The following is a 24,083-nucleotide window of genomic DNA, read 5'->3' on the forward strand; positions in this document are numbered from 1 at the left end:
GTTTGTTTTCTTCTGAGAGGATTAATAGACCAATATTATTCAATTTAGTTCAATATCATAGACCATTATTTTGTAATAGTGAGAAAGAAGAGTCTTATCTGTGGAAAAGAAGTTAAGTATTAGAAATCCTTATAGATACACTATTTCTTAAAATCTATTTGTAATTTCTCTACTTTCACAATGGGAGGACTTACCAATAAAAAGAGCTATTATATTCTGTTGTATGTATTAAGTATAAAATATTTTATTTCTATTATCTTTCAGAATTGAAAAAAAATGGAAATCCTTTTCCTGTTAAAATTTTGCAAAACAGCATACATGAAGTACTGATATATTAAATCACTCAAACTTGTAAAATTTTATTTATTTTGTACAATATAAACTACATAAGTACTATTTTAATATTAATTTATTTTTCATAAATAATTTATTCTTCATTAGCATGTTTTGTTTGCTGAAAACCTTTGCAGAGTTGTATGATATAATGGTATTCCTTTCAGAACTTGAGAACTACAATCCTGTACCTGAAAAATAGAAGACATAAGGTCAGTTGCAATTACTAAAAATGTGACACTTCTTCATATTTCATTTTTTCCTTTTTACTTTTATGTATGACTATTTTAAATATTTTCAGGAAATAATGTCAGGAAAAAAGAAAGAACACAGAAAATATTCTTAACCACATTGCCTTTTATTTTTTTAACTTCTTCTCAAAAACAAAAAAAAAAAAAAAAGCCCTGATAGGCATTCAAAATTCAATCTAGTCTAGGTGACATCAACAGGAAGAAAGGATAGTAATCCCAACTCCCCTCCCAATGACTCTGTATTCCTTAGCAATAGACATCAGCCCTCCCCACTCATCCTCAGTATCATTCTCTCCCCTCCTTCCAGTCATTACTCTTACTTATTTCTTCAGTTTTAACATGGTCTTGCCAGTGCACCCATCTGTTAGGTATATTTGATTTTCTTAAAACTTTCTTTTCTAAAGATTTTAATTTTTAATGTCTTTATTTCTTACCTAGCACTCTGCTACACAGTTTAAAACATACTTAGCATTGCTGGTCTCAATGAATTCATGTGCTTGTTTGAGCTCTTTTCATTCTCCTGGATTATAACAGGCTCGGATTAGGATCTGAGTCACAGTTTAATTTTTTTGTTATCTCTTTAATTCCTCTAAATATTCTTTTAATTTTAATTACAATAATATTTTGTAAGTTAAATTCTTATCAAAAGACTATTCATGGTGAGGAGAAATTGTGTGATTAAGTTTAGCAGTATGAAATTAGTGATACTGTAGTTACAGAAGACTGTTACAAACATTTTAATTTTTGAATCTAAAGGCAAGTTGTTTCTGTTGTTTTAGGGTTTTTACGTGCATCAGTGACTTACACCATAATGTGCTTTTATATATTAGAGAAGTGTGTTCATGGACCAATTTGCATGTTGTGCAGGCTGAAAACCCAGAATAAGTCCCATGGAAAAACCTTATTCCCTCTGCCTTAGATCAGCTAACTACAGCCTTGATTGAAGAAAACTTGAGAAATTCCTCCAGCTGCTGACAAGAATTGAACCCAGACCTCTCCAAACAAGTGAAAAGTGGCAGAAACACTTTACTGCTGCAGAGAACCTAAAGGTAAATAAGGCTCCTTGAGTTGGTGGCATATACCCAGTAATTTTGAGGGAGGTAGCAAAATAGTGCATTGACCATTAAGGTTAATTGTGAGAACATCACTGGACTCAGAAAATCATTGCATTCTTAATTATTACATACCAAAGTAATGTAATGAATTCAGTATGCAATGGTTAAGAATGTACACTGAAATATATAGAAATTGTATTCTGAAAGAAACAGCAATGTTTTATAAAGGGTAAATCTTGTTTATCTAACCTGGTTAGCTATTTTGACAGTCACTTATCAGTTGGATGCAGAAAATAATGTTTACATTATTTGGATTTTAGCAAAGCATTTGAATAAGTGCATTAGAAGTTATCACATCAGATGTAACATGTAGGAATTATGTTTGTTTGTATGTTTGTTTGTATGTTTGTTTATTTGGTTTTTAGGAGCATTAGCAGCTAAGGCCATATTTCTCCGGGGATATGCGGTGGTCATTCCCTGACCTTACTGCATCCTCCGTATTTGGTGGTTACAGGTTTGAACCCCCGGTCTAATCAAGAAGCGTGTGCTACGCACTGCTGCTCCTGCCCACCTGGCTACGGAGGCGGCCATAGTAGTAGGAACTATGGGCGAAATACTTATATGGATTGCAGGACAACTGAAGGACAGGAAGCAGATGGTTGTGATTAATGGTTACTCTTCAGCTTGGAATAAGGTTAGAAATGGGGTTCCTCAGGGAGTGATATTGTTACAACTGTTTGTTCTGATTTTCTTTTATGATATTGATGAAGAGCATAATATCAAAATTCGGAAAGTGTTGTCCTCATAGGAAATAATAACCCCAAATTAACTTATACACTATACATAAAGTTCTCTCCACACTATAGACAGGCAGCAAGAGAGAGGCATGTTGTTCTTCTGATTTACCAAACAGTAAGAACACACTTGGCATATTGTGATTGCATCTAAAAAAAAAAACATTGTGCCTCTCGAAAAGGTCCAAAGATAAACAACATACCCGATGAGATCAGAAAAGGGACCCCATATGAGGAGTGACTTCAAATTTGTGGGCTACAGATCTTAGTAGCTAGGTCCTTTAGAAGGGTTCTGATTGAGGGCACTACTTAGGTTCTGAAAGGGAGCAGTAAAATGAATGATATTAGAACTAGAGGCCATAAATTCAAATTACAGGGGAAGAGGTAGACATTAGATTGTAGAAAGATTTCTTTTAGCCAGCCAACTGTTTATTTTACGAATAAGTTAACTTCATGACTACTAGTTGAGGTTAGCAGCTTAAGTAAATTTGAAGGTCAGTTGGATTAGTACCTATGTGAGGAGTTAAACTAGGCAGGTGTTTTTTTTTTTTTTTTTTCTGGTGCAGCAAAAGCACCAGTCATCGTGTATATGTCTGTACAAGTGTGCATTCACTGGCCAATCTGCATGTCGTATGGGCTGAAAAACCCAGAATAACTAATGGGTTAACCTAGTCCCTCCTCTTCAGCTTGTCACTATAGACCTGAATGAAGAAGCCTTTAGAACTTCCTCCATTCTCTGACAGGACTCAAATGGCAAGTGATGAAACCTCTATACTGTCAAAAAAGAATGACTTTCTTGCACTGTGCATTACTTCATGAATAAATTAATCTATAATTGCTGTTTAACTATAGCTCCTGTATTCATTCCTGTTTCTGTGATACCTGTTATTCTAATATCATATTCACACAATTATAATTCTATTTCTTTGCTGTTTTAGCTTCTAACTTCCATGGTACTTATCTTGGTGATTCTTTCAGTGGCATACTTGGCACTGTGTGTGTGTCTTAGTTTCCTTAAAGGCACAGCTGGGACCTTGTTGATCCAGTGAAAGCCTTAGCGTGTTTGCATTTTTAATGTTTTATTATACCAGTATCCAACTGAAGTAAAAATTTTATAAAAGTTATATATTATATTATTAAAGTTAAAAAGACTTTAAGTTACCTGTACAACGACATAGTCTCCTGGAGATACAGATATTCTGTCTTGAGAGGATGAATTTTTTGGTATGGAAATTCGTGGAAATATTACTTTAGTGTTTACGTCATTCCTTCCTGCTAAGTAATCTTCAGAACGCTTGCTGGACTGCAGAGAAAAGAATAAGAAGAATGTTCAAAGTTTTTTATAAATGAAAATTAAAATTTATATAAACTAAAGACATCTTACTGGAGAAATATGTTAAAAAAAAAACACTATATACAATTAGTGATCGCTGAATTATGACAACCTACCTACAATCGTGTTGGGCCACTGTTCTCACAGATAACAGTCGCTATTCACCTAAGCATTGGCTCCACTAGATATCTGAAGGCATCCATAGGGATCTGCAGCCATGCTGCTTGCAAGGCCTTCTACAGTGTCAGAACAGATGACGGCTGCGTGTCTGTACACCTCATTTCCCACTCTAAACCATCCCACAGGTGTTCATTTGGAGGAAAATCAAGATGGGTGATATCTTCACTGTGTTCATAGAGAAAGGGCATGTTGTGCACAGTGTGGGCCCAACGACACGGTATATTATTGTCTTCGAAGATCTTGTTTCTGTCTGGGGAAAAATGCAACATAGCAGGGTACCCCCACACTCACATGGTCTTCTAAGAGCTGCCAGTAGATCTCACCAGTGAAACATTGGTCCATATGCACTAGGGGCCCTAGTTCTTGCCAGCAAAACATGCTCCATAATAAGCAACCACTGCTACCTGCCTGGATAGTGGGCACTATGCACAATGGTTTGTTTGTTTGTTGTTTGGTTTTTAGGAGCATTAGCAACGTGTGCTACGCACTGCTGCTCCTTCCCACCTGGCTACGGAGGTGCCTGATATGCACAATGGGTCCATGGCACTGTGTTGCTTGTGCCACACATGGTGTCCATTGGTGTGTTGCATCAGGTATTTGAACTCATGCAACCAGCACACTTGTTTCCAGTCCTTCAGTGTCCAACCAACATGTCGTTGACACCACAGCATTGTTCTTGCATTCCTCATATTGGTACTGCAATGTCAACTGTCGCACAGTGACCTGCCAGTGAGCCCATACATGTGCAGCACCCTCCACTTACCACAAACATCCACCTTGCATAATCCTTTACGATTCTGTGCAGGAGGTGATTTGACCCATTTGACACCATTCTTTGTCCCTGTTAAATACAGGGGGCTGTGAGGAGCCGACATGTTGTTGTTATTTGGTTTTTAGGAGCATTAGCAACTAAGGCCATATTGCTCTGGGGATATGCAGTGGTCATTCCCTGACCTTTCCGCATCCTCCATATTTGGTGGTCACGGCTCGAACCCTGGTCTAATCAAGAAGCGTGTGCTACGCGCTGCCGCTCCTGCCCACCTGAGGAGCCGACATAACATGCTGTTTCTGATACGGGAGCACCTAATACACTAGCTCCCACAACCATGCCCTTCTGAAATCCATATCTTTATTACTTTTACTTGCATAATCAGACACAAATTACCACTGCTCTAGCATACGAAGTTGTTCGGCTTTTTATACTGCAAGCTATGTGGCTTAGTCCATTGCAGATGAGGTAGTTATAATTCAGTGATCACCGAGTGTACAGCATGCAGCGTATTGATTACGTGAATTAAGTGGGAACTGATCAGTTTCAGATTTTTTTGCATAAAAATTAGGAGTCAATTTTTTTTTTTTAAATTGGTTCCCTCCGATACATCGAAAGGTATTTTTTATTATTTTTTTTACTTTTCAGTGATATCATGTTTGTCACTGATGGTTATTTATTCCACATGTTTACATTTTATAGACATTTTGCAAAATGGCTACAAAATTTAAAGATCGACCTATAATACAGAGAGGTGCCAATGTCATTTTCCCTGAAATATGCAGCATTTTTAGACTTAAAGAAAAAAAAAAAAAAAACAGAGTGAGAATATATAATTGATATAGCTATTCTTGTTCACAATACTGAATGTATCAATGTAAGCTAAGTTGTCACGAGAGCAAAATTTCTCATCCTGTGTATAAGATTCATACAAACAAAATTCCAAAAATTAACAATTTTCCTAATCCATAAATAAATTACTCCAAACATAATTTACTAACAACACAGTATTTGAAAAGCAGTTATGTCACTGGTTTTAAAAGAGAATGAAAATACTTTACATTTAGATATGACCACCTTATATTGCTAAATGAAAGCATCTCCAACCATCTCATTAACTGAGACTTAAACATGCTCTACTGTTAAAATATTTTAATTGATTTAAAATAAAAAGATATATGGACACTGCACATAGGTGATGTGATCTGCCAATTTGACTGGTTTGGGTAATCAACTGAACACTTCTGGATGTTTTGGAACAGCTGAGCCTGAAGAAGACATCCTAATTCAATTAGAGAACTAGTCAGAGCCTTACAGTAGGAGTGAAGGAAAATTCCTGTCCCCCACATAACAAAATCTCGTAGAGAATGTCCTCCAGAGGATTCAACTGATATCATTAAAACCCGATGCAAACAACTGAGCCTGAAGAAGACATCCTAATTCAATTACAGAACAAGTCACAGCTTTACAGGAGTGAAGGAAAATTCTTGTCCCCGCATTAAATTTTGTACAGAATGTCCTCCAGAGGATTACTGATATCATTAAAACCTGATGCAAATTACATGCTGGGGTCATATTCGATTAGTATCATAAATGTCTTTTTCTAACCATGTTTTTTTTTTTTTCCTTTAGTGTCCAAGTACATGTTGGAGAATAGTGTATATATTCACAATACACCAAGACATTACAAATCTTTCCTTGGTACGAGATTGGGCAACCTTCTGTTCTAATGATGGCTTCCACCATGGATTCCATCAGTTGTCTAGAACAGGGGTTCTTAACCTTTTGCTTTAAGCAAGCAAGGGTGCCTCAGTAGGTAGGTGGGCAGGAGCAGCAGTGCATAGCACACGCTTCTTGATTAGACCGGGGTTCGCGCCCATGACCACCAAATACGGAGGATGCAGAAAGGTCAGGGAATGACCACCGCATATCCCCAAAGCAATATGGCCTTAGTTGCTAATGCTCCTAAAAACCAAAAGAACAACAAGCGAGCAAGATTTTGCAACTTACAATACTTGCGAGCACCATATATTAAAATATAATTTTTTTTGCTTAAAGATTAAAAATGCATTTTTTAAATTAATTTTTTAGCCATATTACGCATACAAGAATTATATTTCTCAATTAAAATTTTTGGGTGCAATGATGCTCATAAACCTGGTGCTCGTGAGCACCAGGTTAAGAAACCCTGATCTAGATAGTGCCACAGAATAGATGTACTATTTTCGTTGCAATGGAACTATCAGAAAATTTAATTTTAATCTGATGTATACGGCTGTTTGTTATTGTTAGTTATTTGGTTTTTAGGAGCATTAGCAACTAAGGCCATATTGCTCCGGGAATATGCGGTGGTCATTCCCTTGACCTTTCCGCATCCTCCGTATTTGGTGGTGACGGGCTCGAACCCCCGATCTAATCAAGAAGCGTGTGCTACGCACTGCTGCTCCTTCCCACTTGGCTACGGAGGTGCCCCTGATGTATAGGGCAAAGGTTCTACTACTAGAGAACCTTCAAGGATATCCAATAAGTGTAGTAGAACCTCATAAATCTGGCATTCTCAGGGATATAGCATGTTGTCCAGATTTTTGAAGGTTATGCATATAGCTTAAGTATTCAGGGGTATTTGTTATTTGTATTAGATAATACAGTAGCTCTGATTTCTATTATCTCCATAGAATTACAGTTGCCAACGTACTTTCCTAAGGCATAAAGGTTGCAGGGTTTGAATGCCGCCTCCTGATGTAGCAATTGTCCAATATTTTTTAAATATGAGGTATAAACAGTGCAATATGATTTCAGTAATTGAATTGCCTTGAAAATTAAATAAACTGCTACTCTACTATAAAGTACTATACTATTAACTAGTATTGGGTGACTCGTAAAATCAATGATTTTATACATTGAAAATATATAATAACAATGCCAAACACTCTAGGAAATATGTAAAACAGAAAGAATAGTCAAGTACTGACTGCTCTGGTTGAATGTAATCTAGTTTCATTAGGAGATTATTGTCAGGGAAACATCTAACATTTTTTATGATAAAGATTAAGCGGACCAGAACAAAGCGTTTGCCAGGATCAACAACTGATGAAGTTACGAACAGACTATCAGGTTTTAAGGAAGGTAAAGAGAGCATTATTATTCACATGGGGACTAATGATATTAAACATACATAACATGACCATCTGTTGGATAAATATAGGACTATGCTGAAAAAATGCCGCGAGTTAGGTCAGAATGTGTACGTGTTTGCAATTCTGCCCAGACATGATAGGAGGGATTATATGCTGAAAGCCTTGTGGATTAACTCATGGCTTGAAGGAATCTGCAAGGCACTGGGAGAAAATTTTTATCAGCATGACCCACATTTGTAGGTAGAAGGAATCTATTTTGTAGAAATGGTATTCATTTGAACAAAGGTGGTGCAAGGATTTTTGCCAGTATCATTGAGGATACCCTAAGGGTTCAGGGAAACTGCTAGTTAGGGGGAAGAAGGGTAAATTAGATCCACGTTTATCTGATGATATGGGTCAAAGTAATGCTTGCACTCACTTCAAGAATTCTTGTTTGTTCCCACAACAGTCAATGTTGATAAGGTGTTCAAAGGGTAGCAGCATTTAAAATGAGGGGGAAGATAAAGCTTCTGATACAAACCGAAACAACTTCAAGGAGTGTGTTAAGGTAGTAAACTATAGAAGATTATTTAGTCTTAACTGTGTCTACAGTAATGTCAGGAGTGTTGCCAATAAAATGGCTGAATTTGAACTCCCGGTTAAAACAACTAATGATGACATAATAGGGCTAACGGAAACGTGGTATCACCCAGAAATCGGAGATGAGTTCCACTACAATACGTATAATGTAATTAGGGAAGAGAAAAGAGGTGGAGGGAGTCATGCTTCTTATCAAAAGCAGCCTGAGTGGGAAAAGAGCCTTCGCTGAGTCTGAAGTTATGTCTGCCAGCAGAGAATCTGCGTGGTGTGAGTTAGTTGGAAGCAAAGGTGTAATGAGAGTGGGAATAATTTACAGATCGGAGGATTGTGAAGAGTATCACGAGAGTCTCTACATGCAGATGACATGGACAAGTAAAAATAAATAAATAAATTTTCTGTTTATACTCCGGGACGACCAAACAGTCAGAGGAGTTCACAATATAGACAGAATACAAGAAACAGAACCGTATTCAGCAGTCACGGGCTTGAACCCCGGTCACTCAAGGCACGTGTACTTATGCACCCGCGCGCCTGACCACTAGGCTACGGCGGCCTTAATAAGACATAATAAGCGCCGGACTTAATAAGCCATAATAAGACATTCAAGTACACTTGAATGTCTTATTATGGGTGACTTTAATCTTCCCCAGACTGATTGGAATAAGTGGGAGGGAAACTCACCATGGGGAAATTTTTTTTTTTAAATAAACTAGATGATTATTATTTGTAATAGCATGTTAGAGAAAGTAGCAGAGGTCAGAATGGAGAATGAAAAAGACCTGGGGTAATTGTCCAGTCAGATATGAAGTTCTCTGAGCAGTGCAGACAGGATGCCAGAGCAGGTCATGGAGTTTTGTCAATGATATATAGGAATTTTGCTAGCAGAGACAAAGAGGTGATTATCCCTTTGTATAAGGCAGTGGTCAGGTCAAACCTTGAGTACTGCATACAGGTCTGGAGGCCTTATTTTAGGAAGGATGTAGAGTTGCTAGAACAAGTACAGAGAAGGTCAACAAGATTGGTGAGAGCAACAAAGGGGGTGCTCTTACCAAGCGAGGCTTAAATTCTGCAAGTTGCAGCATCTGGAGAGTAGGCACTTGCGAGGTAATCTAATTGAGGTGTATAAGGTCTTGAATGGTTTGAGCAGGCTGAATGCTGATGGGATACTTCTGCTTGCTCAGATTAAGAACCTGAGGAGGCATAGATTCATATTGAGGAAAGCCAGTTGTAGAATAGATGTGAGGAAGTTTGCCTTTAGCCAGCGGGTAGTTGATTGCTGGAACAGACTTCCATCTGTTGTTGTGGAAGTCGACAGCTTAAATAAATTTAAGGATGAACTAGACAAACGTTTGGAGTGACTGGATGGGTGAAATGGGAAGGGTTTTTTTTTTTTTGGCTGATGCTATATAACTTGCTTTCTTGCATCACATGTCTCTGCTAATGCTAATATTCTTCACCTCATCATTACTAATGAATCACATGACATCAGAGGGCACATGTAAAAAGAATAATGCAAAAAGATATTAATGGCAAAGGATTTCACAATGGAAGGAAGGAAGATGATTTCTGGCAAAATGTCATGGTGGTATTTAATTTCTGTCCCACAGATTGAGACATGGCCTGAGCACTAGAGGGTGTCACAACACAAAATAATTATACATGGAATTAGCACCATTAATTTAATAATTTCATTCATCAAGAAAAGGAGCTTGAGCTTTCAAGTCTTTTCAAGGAAAATACTTGAAATACTTAGAATTGCACTTGAAATTAAGCTGACAACTTTTGTTTATCTGCAACATCTGTTTATCTCATAATACATTTGGAATTAGTACCATTAATTTAACAATTAATTTGGCAAGGAAAGGAGTTTTGGTTTTCATACAATCTTCAAAAAGATTAAGTACTTTTGCATCTATAAACAATCAGCAAGTTACAACTTATTGAGTAAGCTCAGCACAAGCTTCCGTTGAAGAAAGATCAGAATTTTACTTTTGAAAATTAAGCTGACAACTTTTGTTTTTTTAGTTTCTTTGTCAACCCTTTGACAAGTAAATACATATATATGTGATTTTCACTTATGGGTTCTGTGGAACAAACGAACGAACGAACGAACGAACGAACACACACACACACACACACACACACACACACACACACACACACACACACACACACACACACACACACACACACTTTTAAGGTTGTTTCAAGTATATTTCAATGGTTTGTTTGTTTAGGTAGGAATTGTCTCAAAGTTTTACATTAACTGCTGCAATTTCTTATTTGTCTTTCCAAGTAATTGTACACATACATTGTAATAGAATGTGGCAGTAAATTTCCTTGAAAAGTTGGATAGGGGAGATTGCACCTCTCAACCTCAGTTGTCCAAGCAAGGTGTAAAAAATTGATGCTGAAGAAATTCTCTGAAATTCGATTCAGAAGTGATGAAATTGGAGTGATTCATAAATAGATATTACTGATCAAAAAAGAAAGTAATGATGAGCATTTTTAATGATTTTTGATATTTTGGCTTTTTTTTTTAAATTCTTGATTTTTGACAATAATTTCACTTATAATGTTGAACAATCAGAACTGCCAACTGGGTTTGACTTGGAATCTTAGGATCTGAGCACGCCATTTTTCAGCTCCAAGTTTTGTTTATAATTTCTTCAGGTTCCAGAATGGTAGAGAAAAAAATAATATTTCCATTCCATTTTGAAGCGAATGTGATATGGCCATATGTCATTATATCCTTTTTTTAAATTTTATATAAACTTCCAAAATTACTTAATACTTGCATCATGTACAACGGTGTGGCAATGTTTTAAACATTGCCAGTTACTCACTAAAGTGAGAATGATTACATTAAAAATAAACAGGGTCCAAAGTTTAACTTACCACAATTTTTTAAAAGTATAATTCTATTTCAAATAAAATATGCTAGGCTAATTGTAGAATTATTATAATTTTTTATTATAAAAAACACATTAGGAAACTTGAAGTAAACTTAAAAACTAAATCAGCCAAGTAATTAATAAGATTTCTGGCAATTATAGCGTTCTCCATAAAATTATATTACACTTTTATTTCTATCCAAGGTGACTGAACAAAATATGCTTTCTGATCATCCATTTGCTGGTCCAGATTTAAACTGTAGCACTGATAAGTTTCTAACCTGTAAATTAGAAATCTATACACATAAAGAGTTATCACAAAACTCCTTGAAGTAATTTTTTCTTAATAAGTAACATTTAATTTTCTGGTTACAAAATAATCTAAAAGATACATATTTTAAATGAAAATTTTTCAGGATTACTTTCATTACTCCCCTAGCAATTGCCTTTGGTCAGAGAGTTTGAAAAGGGAGTTTGGTCAGAGAGTTTAATTGACTTTACAATCAAGTCAAAATAAGAACAAATTAAAGTCTTCATATTTTAAAATTTCCCTGAAGCAAATTTGCTAAATTATTGGAACTTTATAAATTACACACAGAAATTTTTCTTTTGAAATATATTTGTTAATCACATACTTAAAATAGTTCAATAAATCATACTTTTAAAAATACTGTTAACATTTTACTTCAATATAAAAATTTAAATATAAATTATCAAGGCAAAATAACAACTTACCCCTTCAACCAAAACTAACTGACAACTTCCTATCAGCTTTTGATGCAACTGAAGTGCATTATCTCTAAAAGCCAATACTACTTCTGTAACTCTTTTTTTCTTTATATCCTCTGGAATATCATCTTTGAGTTTGTGAAATGCTTTTGTTTTCTTTTTTTGAATAAAAAAAAATTTTTTTTTTATTTTTTCAAACAAAATAAATTACATATAAATGAAATAAAAAATTATTTTTTTAAGTCAATTGTTTTAATAATATTAATGGAAATTATTTTAATATTATTTTTGCAATTATTTTAATAATGTTGTTAATGGAATTTAACATTATTAAAATATTAAAACATTAAAATATTAAAAAATATTAACTAAAATTAACGTAACTTTAGATATCTTAAATTAACACACATGTGACATTTAAAAAACATATACAGAAAAAAAAAAAAGTGTTAGGACAATTATGAAACTCAATTTCTGAAATCATTTCAGTTACAAGCTGCTGGGAATTTTCACATCAGTCTTCCCTCTACTATTAGTAAATAATCTATTTTGTAAAGTACCAATGAAACCTGACATTGCACTAAGCAACTTCCTTTGCAACTAAATCATAAATGAATGTTAAGATTGTCCTCCATGGTAGTGGTTTTGCCGTTTGTCACTCATTTGGAAAGGATGGGTTTAAACACAGATTAGAGGAATTCTTAAAAGTCTCTTCAGCTGGGGCTGCAGTTATGCTGGGGTTTTCAGCCTACACAACATGGCACTTGAACTATGAACGCACACTATACAAAACACCATATGAAATAGATTACCACTGAAACTAGTGCACTATAGCCTGAACAGCTAAGCAGCTTTCTTGACTTATGAAAAAATCACCTTTTTGAACAAAAATGACTTTCAAAAACTTTTTTTTATATAGAAAAATCAGTTGTGAAATCATCATATTTAATAGCTTTCTGAATTGCTAAAAGCAGGGAGACATATTTATTTGCTAAGAAAATTAATAAAACCTTGGTCAGGGAGTATGCATAGAAGATCTGGATCCAACCGCTGGAAACTAAAGGGAAACTCTCCTTCTTTCTTCTTTTGTGAAACAAAACTGAATGTAGGATTTGTGAACTATTTGCAGACAAAGACTAACTGAGCCAGAAAATAAAAAAATCGAAATGGTTTTCAATTTAAGTGAAAAGGTCAACTGATGTGCTGAATAAATCCATACTTTTTATTAGTGTTAGCATTGGCAAAGCCAGCAGATTTTGCTGCAGCAACAAAAAACACTGTATGTTTCTCTTTTTCTTGTAGGTACTGATTGAATAAGCCTTTGAATCTCCATAAGCCATAACCTCAATTTCCCATGAAAGGAACTTATTCCACTTATTACCAAGCCACAGAGTAAAGGAGAACTTCTTACAGTCTGGTCTATTATTCTTTCCTCTTAATTTGAATTTATATCGACTGGGTCTACTGCAGTGTTTCTCAGCCTGTGGTCTGCAGACCACCAATGGTCCATAGGAAGGTAAATTTTATTGTAAGTATAAAATATAATCACAAATAAAATTAAAATTGTCAAAACTGTTTACTTTGTTATTACTGTTTGTTTGTTTGTTATTTGGTTTTTAGGAGCATTAGCAACTAAGGCCATATTGCTCCGGGATATGCAGTGGTCATTCCCTGACCTTTCCGCATCCTCCGTATTTTGTGGTGATGGGCTCGAACCCTGGTCTAATCAAGAAGCGTGTGCTACGCACTGCTGCTCCTTCCCACCTGGCTACGGAGGCGCCTTTTGTTATTGCAAATAACAAAAGGTTATTGCAAATCAGGAGACATCCCTTACATTGTAAGGGATATCTCCTGATTGGAATGTACGGCTTACAATGTAAGACACTGTGTGTCGCCAGCACACTACTGGTGAGGCCACAAGTTTCATCTGTCATAGTTGATCATCAGCTTCTGAGCATGTAATATGTACTGATTGTTGTTTGTTGTTTTGTTTTTAGGAGCATTAGCAACTAAGGCCATATTGCTCCGGGATATGCGATGGTCATTCCCTGACCTTTCCACATCCTCCGTATTTGGTGGTGACGGGCTCGAACCCCGGTCTAAGCAAGAAGCGTGTGCTATGCACTGCTGCTTCTTCCCACCTGGCTACGGAGGCGCCTATGTATTGAATTTGTTCTTGTGTATTCATAAAGTATTTTTTATGTTTTCACAAAACTAGTGCGCAAGAATAACTGTTAAATCAAATAATCACTACAAATTAAAATTTGTAGTGATTATTTGATTGTATATGTTGGGTGAGTTTTTTTTGGAATATTTTTAATTATATTTAATTAATTTTTTACTTTATTTTTTCAATAAAAAATATGACACTATTAAGTTTTCTTTCTTTTAAAATTTCTCTTACCATTCGTACATTATTACCACCAATTCATTACTTAACAGAGCTGATAATAAAAGAAAAAACTAAATTTGTCAGGAAAATTCATAGATGTAAAGAAACCCTACCTGGTGGTTCGCAATAAGTAAAGAATGCTTGAAGTGGTCCATGAATGATAAAAGGTTGAGAAGCAGTGGTCTACTATCATTTAATACTGCAAAAATTTCACTTTTGGTCATTTACTATTTCCTCTTAGAGTCAGATTTGGTTAGGAACAGCTGTAAACACAAAGCTTCTTTATATATACAAAATAGTATACTAGCGAGCAAGTACTTCAAATGTATAAGCTTTACTGTATTAGTGGTACTATGAATCCACATGAGCCAGGGAGATCAATGCTCTTTGTTTATTTGTCAACAACTGAGTCTAAGGAGGAAGTTATGTGAAGTGTGATAAGTGTAATTTTTCAAAAAAAAAAAAAAAAAAAAATAGAAATGGAATGGACTGTTACAAAAATAATTCTTAAAAATAACTAATATGGATACTAAATTTTAATTTGCTATGTCAATAGTACTAACACTTTTTTGGATGAAGAAAAAAAGCCATTGTTAATCAATTAAAAAAATCAAGAAATATTTATTCAGAAATATTTATCAAAAAATATTCATACTATAGCAATTCAAAAACACTCCAAAAAATCCCCATTCAGGTCCAACTTTTTTGTTTTAATAACTACTGAAGAACATGTAAATGATAGTTTACACTTTAAGTGCCTATACTTTTGTTGACCATTAAAAAAATTAGCAAGAAATATTGAGCAATTGCTATGTCATTTCAAGTGCACATGAGGCTATCAAGTAGTTTCATATGGCCAATATTATTATATTTTGTGTACATTCTCAGGAGTTAGAGGTACCACTGGTCCATCACAAACAAGATGAGGTTGTGTTGTGTTTCAACTATGAAGGTGTAAAAAGATGTTGTTACAGCTTTGTAGTTGAAGGAGTAAATTCTTTCAGCTATAAAACTGTAATAACATCTTTCAGCCTTGAAAAGGAAGCTCAAAGTATCTCTGAAATGTAGACAAATAACTGTGCTTGGATTTATATGAATTTTTGTGTTATTTTCATACGAGGTGTGGCTATTAAATAACAAGACTGTTGCAATAAAATAAATATAACGAAATATTTTTCACCTTACAAGTTATCCCTTCAAAATAATTGCCTTGGGCTTGCATTTCTGGAAGTCATCTTCTGTAGATCCGTTTTTTTTTTTTATTTATTTATTTATTTTTCTGAATGTTTTCAATGGACTGAAAATGGATTCCCGTAAGTTACCTTTTCAGTTTAGGTTAGAGAAAAAAGTCACAATGGACTAGGCCTGGAAAGTAGGGTGCACTGTGTACCAAACATCCATCCACAATTCAGATATTTTTGATGCAGATGCAACTTTGTCAGAACTTCAATGTTGTATGTTTGATTGACAGTCTGATTTTGTGGGACATATTTAGCCATAATAATTCCTTTAATATTGAAGAAAATAAGAAGTATGGTTTTCATTTTTATTTTTACATGACATTCTTACTTTTTTTATGTTTTGGGGATTGTTTTATCTGCACTGACTGTCTTTTAGTTTCTGAGCTGTACTGGAACAGCCAACTTTCATCAGAAGTAATTACAGTACAGTCAGTCCTCGTATAGCACGTGTTTACACTACACGAATTTGATCATACACGATTTATAAATAGGGGGAACGATATCGTATATAACACGAACTGAATTCGCTTATGCACGATTCGCCTTTGTGTTTACAAGAAATGGCAGTCGAACGCTGAATCACCCCAACTGAGCGTAACATGATAGGAATGAAGAGAAGATTCTGAAAATGTGTTTATGTTTTTTATATCAGTGAAAGGGAAACACATTTAACCATAATAACGTAAAAACCCACACAATTCCAGCTATTGGTATTATCGCAAATGCAATTAGATCGAGTTTACTACCAGTTTATAACAGATTCCACTAGCAGAAACGCAACTGGATTTTTATTGTTTTATGGTAGTAACCCCCAGAAATGTGCTTTAGTAAAATGTGAGCTAGTGAGGTGTTCATAGTGTGTCTTGCGCGTTTACAGTGTTGTTTATTCAGTTGCTACACACATGCTGTTGTTGTTGTTGTTATTTGGTTTTTAGGAGCATTAGCAACTAAGGCCATATTGCTCCGGTGCGGTGGTCATTCCCTGACCTTTCCGCATGTTCCGTATTTGGTGGTGACGGGCTCGAACCCCGGTCTAATCAAGAAGCGTGTGCTACGCACTGCTGCTCCTTCCCACCTGGCTACGGAGGCGCCTACACACATGCATTTGTTTATGTGTATCAAGCGTGCCTCCTCATTTTGTAATTGTGCTTTATTCCCTAAAAATGAGTAAAATACTTAAAAGATGTGAAAAGGAAGCATCCTGGTGAAGACACCACAGATTCAGAGAGAAAAAGAAAAGCAATATCGATAAACAGAGGCGGACTAGGTCAAAAATTCTTACCCGGGAAAATTTGTAGTGGCCTCATACTAGCGTTTATGGCCAAAATCACACTGGCCTCCAGCCTACTGGGGTTTCCCCGGTAAGGCTTATGGCCAGTCTGCCTCTGTCGATAGAGAAAAAATATGAAATTGTGAAACGCTTTGAGCGAAATGAAAGACCATGTGATATTGCACGTGGTACAGCCCTAAATGAGGCAATGCCGAGAATTACAAAGAATGCAGAGAAAATAAAATCAACTTTCATAGCAGGAACAACTCAAAGTGTAATTAAAATCCATTAGATTAAGGAACAAAGAATTGGAAGAGATGGAATGGCTGTCATCTGTTTCGATAGAAAATCAAACAAAAAACAAGTTTGCTTACAATAGAAGCAAAAGCATTAGCAATATATTTTTACGTAATAGTCATAATTTATTGTGTTTGGTAATGTTTTGGTTACAAATGTGTGTTCAATCTTGGGTGGTCGGCACCTAACCCTATTTTTCCCATAGGGCCTGTTGTTTATATTGCACGAGGGTTTCTAGGAACACAACTATCGTGCTATACGAGGACTGACTGTACTCAGAAAGTCTGGATCTTCTTCATTTTTTTTCAAAACATCTTCACAAACTTGGAATCTTCTCATTCTTTGATCTTCATTCAAAACTTTTTGGCACAATCTTGGTACACACTTTTCTCATGCCTAAATTTTCAGTTAAAATTTGTCTAACTGTTTCTTTGTCCATATTGAGCTCTGATGCAACCATTCTAACGATTAAATGACGATCCCTTCTCATCAGCATCCTATCTAGTCCACATTTTCATCAGCTTCCATAGATACCTGATGGCCTGGTTGTTCATCATCTTCTACATTCTTTCTTCCTTCTAAAAATCTTTTATGCCATTTGAACATGCTGGCTATTGACATAGTACCTTCCCCATAAACTTGATGTAACGGCTCATAGCTTTCAGTTGGTGTTTTCTTTTGTTTTGTTAAAAATTTGAGGTTGGTTCACTGTTAGATTCTTTTGTCTGTCATTTTTCCAGACTTATTACCTTGTGTTTTTGCAGTTTGCAAAACCACAAGGTAATGAAAACCTGTCTCACTGCAAAGCAAATGAGCATGCTGGAATGTGACTTTGAACCTTTCCCTAGTTGTCTGCCAGCATGCTGGCAGACAACTAGGGAAAGGTTCAAAGTCAACTGCTGTGCCTTTTTATTTCACAGATGGCACTTGGTGTGTAGTGTGGTTATTAATGAGACTGCACACAGTCTCATTAATAACCACACCTTATAATCTCTAGAGTTCCTTTCATTGCATGGCCTTTGCATATAAGCATTTGATGAAATGTTACCAATGCTATTAATGTATATCATCATGGAATGAAAAAAGAATACTGTATCACTTACCTCTCGCATACTATATGGGAATACATAAGCAAATTCATATTTAACTGATTTTATTAAAGATATTGTATCTTCATGAGCCTCTTCAGTCTCTCCACAGAAACCACAAATGAAGTCAGATGTAAAAGAAACATCTGCAAAAAAGAGAAAACAACCCAATACTTAATCATGATGTTTATAAATAGTTTAAATAATAAACCATAATTATATGATTACCAATTTTATTTTTGCTGTGATTTTACTTTTTTTTTTTTGGTCCCGTTAGATATCCCTTGAGAAGAATGTTAATGTTTCAGTGAAATTACATTTCTGTTTTACTTTCTGTATCTTCAATTTTGTGTTTAGTTGTCATGTTTTATAATTAGCAGAGTACATACAATTAAAATTAAATTAATAACACTTAATGGCATGTTTTTGTAAGCAACAATTAGTTTACTGACCATATAATGTTAGAAACCCTACACAGAGAATAACTAAACTATTATTTTTTACAGATGGTGTTTAAAACTCATTTCAGGATTTTGTTACCAAATAGATTCAAACACTACATAAGACTACCTTTAGACAGAAATGAAAGAAAGCAATTTTCTTTTTTAATCCATTAACCAAAATAAGCGTTTTCATCTTTTTTTTTTTTGGCTGATGCTGTATAAGCTTGCTTTCTTGAATCATATGCCACTACTAATGCAAATAAGTGCATATGCTTTGAGTGACTGTGGCTCAAGCTAGTGAATGCTAAATATGGTGCTGTTTCATGTGTTCTCTTTATTGCATAAATTCCTCTGACTGTGGTCATCCTGGAGTATAATCAGAATTTATTTTATTTATTTTTTTTTTAACTGACTTGATAACAGAATCCCAAGGGAAGAATTACCATCTGAAAAGTAGTAAAACCTAAAGTGTACAACACTTTATCAACTTCTATTGTCTCTGCAATTCTTTATTATGGACTTAGTAATTATAGTGTTTCATTCCCCTCAAGAAACTTTCCCATGGCTGCCATGAAAATATTTCCATTGTCCTTTTTTTTTTTTTTTTAATTTTGATTTATTAATTCATTTATTTCAAGTATAGTCTGAATAGCAGTAGCTATTAGTTATGATTAAGAGCAACTAGTGAGAGATACACACAGTGGAGCTTGATTACACAAGTTATCAAATTTTTACTTTATTTGTTAACATAAAAAACAAACTACATTTGGCTCAAGCTTTTATGCTTATCATGAAAATAATCAAAAAGTTGTAGCATGCAAAGTTTTTTATTACCTTTTATTTTTATGCACGATGAAGATATATTCATTCATTATTCAATTCAAAATAATAACATTATTTAAAAGAAAATAACCATTATTCATTAATAAAACACTATATTCTTATAATATGTAGAAATATCAAGATAAAAATATAGAAGTGACTAAAAATTCCATAAAATAAAATTAAAATCAAAATTTGTGTGCATTTCCTGCATTTGATTTCAATTATGAAGAGATTTTCTGCTCGCACTGAAGATCACTTATTTAAGGTAGGCTTATGTTCCACTTGGAGACAAATACTGTTATCTTACGGTTCTGCTTAGGTTGCCAATATCTTTTTAAATTGTACAGCATCACCTCAATAGGTGAATCTGCTATATGTTTAAAAATCTGGGGCACTGTCAGGCCAGCTCTTTTGACACTTACTCACTTCTCATCAGCTGACAGGTGACCTCTCTTAGTGAACATATACTGAATAATGTATTTTTGCTAAGTGAATAGTCAAATAGAGTATGGAAGTAAAACTTCCAATTTAAAAACATAACTCATGGTTACCAATAAACCCTTAGAATTGGGTCATATTTGGCCTACACCTTTCAGCATAATTCTTTCAGTGTAATTTACCTATTCAGTGTAATAGCACAGGACTACAGAATTATTTCAACACAGTAGAAATAAATTAAAAAAATAAAACCTATGATTTAAATTGAATGCAGGTAATTTGCATGAATTTTGAATTAGATAAAAGACAAAATTAGCTGTTTATAATAATTTTTAAGCCAATTTTAATCTAAAGAGCCACAAGCTGGGTAAGAAATAAAGGAACTGATCAATAATTAGAATCACCAGAAATCAGTTTAAAAAAAAAAAGATAAACAGAATTAACAGGAAGTGGTGGGAAGATCAAACAGTGGTGCCTCAACTTATGACTTAACTGATTCCAGAAAAACATCTCTTATCTCAAAACTCTCTTAAGTTGAGGAATTAAGGACCTTAGTACCCACTGAGGGCCACAGAAGGTCAGAAATTCAAAAAAAGTGTGGTTTTGCAGTGAAAAGTAACGAAATTTTTTTATGTTGAAATAAATTTTGTTGCTCCTCTGTGGCTAAGCAGTGGTCTTCTTAAAATAGGAATCCAACTTGGCATGCTTGGGTTTTATGAGGCCATACAAAATAACCCTGTAAGGTTCCACTGCAGCATCCACAAAATTGGTTGACTTGAACACCTATCCTGAAGTAAATATATTTCTCCAAGCATTGTCTTTAACTGCTCTGCTACCGTAATGATCTTTCTAATATTTTCTACTGTTAATCTTGATTCAGTCTGGGGAACTTCCTCTTATTCAGGCACAACAGCTTCATTAACTGCAGCAATAATTCAGACACAGCATGGGTTTGTTAAGGGAAAGTCTTGTCTGACAAATTTGATAGGATATTATGATGTGGTTACAAAGGAACTGGATGCGAAAAATAATTTTGATATCATATACTTGGATTTCAGGAAAACTTTTGACACTGTTGCGCATGGAAGACTATTGTACAAATTGGAGCAGAATGGTATTAAGGGTAAGTTGCTACAATGGATAAAAGGATGGTTAAGTGCTAGAAGACAGAGGGTGGTAATCAATGGGTGCTGCTCTTCTTGGACTAATGTTATTAGTGGAGTCCCACAGGGTTCAGTGTTAGGTCCACTGTTGTTTTGTATATTTATCAATGATATTGATGAAGGTATATCAGGCTTAATGTCGAAGTTTGCAGATGATACAAAGGTTGGCAGGGTTGTTAATGACAGTAATGGCAGTGTGCTACTGCAACAGGATCTAGATAATTTGGGCAGATGGGCTAAGAAGTGGCAACTGAAGTTTAACCTTGACAAATGCAAAGTACTACATATGGGTAGAAGTAACCCCAGAGAAACGTACCAACTGTGTGGTACTACACTTAAGGTGGTAGAAAATGAAAAAGACCTGGAAGTAATTGTGCAGGCAGATATGAAGTTTTCTGAGCAATGCAGACAGGCTGCCAGGGCAGGTCATGGGGTTTTGTCAATGATATATAGGAATTTTGCTAGCAGGGAAAAGGAGGTGATTATCCCTCTGTATAAGGCAATGGTCAGGCCATGCCTTGAATACTGCGTACAGGTCTGGAGGCCTCATTTTAGGAAGGATGTAGATTTACTTGAGCGTGTACAGAGAAGGGCAACAAGATTGGTGAGGGGAATGAAGGGATCCTCTTACCAAGAGAGGCTTAAGTTCTGCAAATTGCAGTGGCTGGAGACTAGGCACCTGCGCAGTGATCTGATTGAGGTATATAAGGCCTTGAATGGGTTGAGCACGCTGAATTCTGATGGGATCCTTCCACTTGTTCAGATTACGAATCTAAGGGGGCATAAATTCAAATTAAGAAAAGACAGATGTAGAATAGATGTGCGGAAATTTTCCTTTAGCCAGCGGGTGGTTAATTACTGGAACAAACTTCCATCTGTCGTTGTGGAAGTTGATAGGTTGAATAAATTTAAGGAGGAACTGGACAGGCATTTGGAGGGAATGGTGTGATTTTTTTTTTTTTTGGCTGATGCTGCATAAGCTCATACATTTGCTTTCTTGCATCACATGCCACTACTACTACTACTACTATTAATGGCTTCTATTTCTTCCTCAGACAGGTCAGAAGAATGAGAACCCTCAAGCTCATCCTTATCTTTGCCCCTTGCCCACAGACCAAGATTTTCACCAAGCTGCAGAATTTCTTCTTGTTTTTGTTTCTTCTCTTCTTCTGGCTGAAATTCCTCAAAATCTGCAGATTTTGAGGGATTTCCATCCTGATGCGAGGGTCACAGATTTTCCATCCTGATGCCAGACATTCAGTGCTCATATCCTCTTTTTTTTTTTGGCAATGTTATTTATAGCATCCTTGACATTAAAAGATTTCCAGAATTCTTTGAGGGTGGGTTTTTCATCACCATCAGTGGCATGAAATCATTGCCTAAAAGTTAGCTTGTGGTATTTTTGCTTGAAGTTGGCAATGACATTTTGATCTACAGGCTGGATCAGAGAGGTGGTATTTGCTGGAATGAACTTAATTTTGATAAAACCAGGTAGAGTAAGATGTTCCCCATGAGCAGTGGCACTGTCCAGAACTAAGATGGCCATTTGTGCCAAGTTTCTGCTCTTAAGATACCTTTCCACAGCTGGTGTAAAATAATTTTTAAACTAGTCATCAAAAATATAACTAGTGACCCATGCATTTTGATTGCTATTAAAAATTACAGGGATATGTGCCTTACTGAAGTTCTTTAATGTTCTGGGGTTTTCAAAATGATAAATTAAAAGTGGTTTCATTTTAAAATCCCCAGAAATATCAAAGTAAATCTGTCTTTTGAGGCTTTATGGCCTGGTACTTTTTTCTCATCTTCCATAGGTTCTTTTAGACATCTTTTTTTTTTTTTTTTTTTTTTTTCAAAACAGTTCAGTTTCATCAAAGTTAAATATCTAGTGAGATGAGTACACATTTTCCTCCATCAAATCACTAAAACTTGCCAAACTTATCAGCTTTCTGTTTACTTGCTGAAAAAGCATCATCATGACATATCTGCAGTTTAAAAGTAGGACAGGAGTTAAACCTATCCTACTTTTATATCTGTGAAACCAAACTCTGCTAACATTAAATTCCACATTAATCACTGGTTGCTTCTCTTTAAGTCTAGAGAAAATGGTTCTAGCTTTCTCACGAATTAAATCTTGACTTAAGTATCCTCCCTCATGTTGCTTTCTTCAAATCCACAAAGGTAATTCTGACTCCATTTTATTTACAATATCAGCATGTTTATGAATTATTTTGGTCTTTCCAGAACCAACTTTGGTTAATTCTTATTTTTTCTCTATTTAATAACATAGCATGAACTGTAGTCCACACTAAACTTAAATGTTTAGCAATATCAGCTGTACACTTGCCATTTTCCCTGCTTTCAATAATTTTTAATTTAACACTTTTCTGGATGTCTTTAACTTTCTTTTATCACTGCAGTGATCACTTTTCTTCACAGTCCCCATATTTATAAAAATTATTTTCCAAACGCTAGAAATCTATTGAAACTACTAAAAAATATAAGAGAATTCACAAAGCACATCTGAACAACATGCCACATTGTACACAAGTTGAACTGTAGTAGCTCAGTACCTGTGCAATAATCTGCATTTAATTTTTTCTGTCAGTTGGCAGCCTTGTTACAAATCTTGTAAGTGTGAGGTAGAGGAGCTCAGAAAATTAATTGGAACTAAGAGTAAAATCTCTTTAGTCTGAAACCTTGTAAATCAAGATAATGTAAATTGAGGCACAGCTGTATTACAATAAGTAAATAAGAAAAAAATCTTGGGGATAACCATCATCCAATCACAGATATGTGAAGTAAACTGAAGATGGTATTGATATGTAGAAATGGTAGGAGAAGGAGATTAACTTTAAACAAACCCAAATGG

The 24,083-nt window shown here is 35.1% G+C and overlaps 1 protein-coding gene across 1 annotated transcript in view; it reads right to left on the reverse strand.

Moving 5' to 3' along the window:
* Positions 1-437: 437 nt before the first annotated feature.
* LOC150081360 (mitochondrial tRNA methylthiotransferase CDK5RAP1) overlaps positions 438-24,083 on the reverse strand; it is a 101,048-nt gene continuing 77,402 nt past the window's right edge. Inside the window, exons 9-12 of the mRNA XM_090380182.1 lie at positions 18,358-18,488; positions 12,061-12,210; positions 3,596-3,736; positions 438-524 (exon numbers count right to left, since the gene is read on the reverse strand). Of these exons, the coding sequence (XP_090236308.1) occupies positions 438-524; positions 3,596-3,736; positions 12,061-12,210; positions 18,358-18,488 (509 nt within the window). The remainder of the gene's footprint in view (positions 525-3,595; positions 3,737-12,060; positions 12,211-18,357; positions 18,489-24,083) is intronic.

The sequence above is a fragment of the Mastigoproctus giganteus genome, chromosome 8 (genome assembly GCF_048544385.1).
Source record: "Mastigoproctus giganteus isolate SK-2022 chromosome 8, ASM4854438v1, whole genome shotgun sequence".
NCBI classification, from domain to species: Eukaryota; Metazoa; Arthropoda; class Arachnida; order Uropygi; family Thelyphonidae; genus Mastigoproctus; species Mastigoproctus giganteus.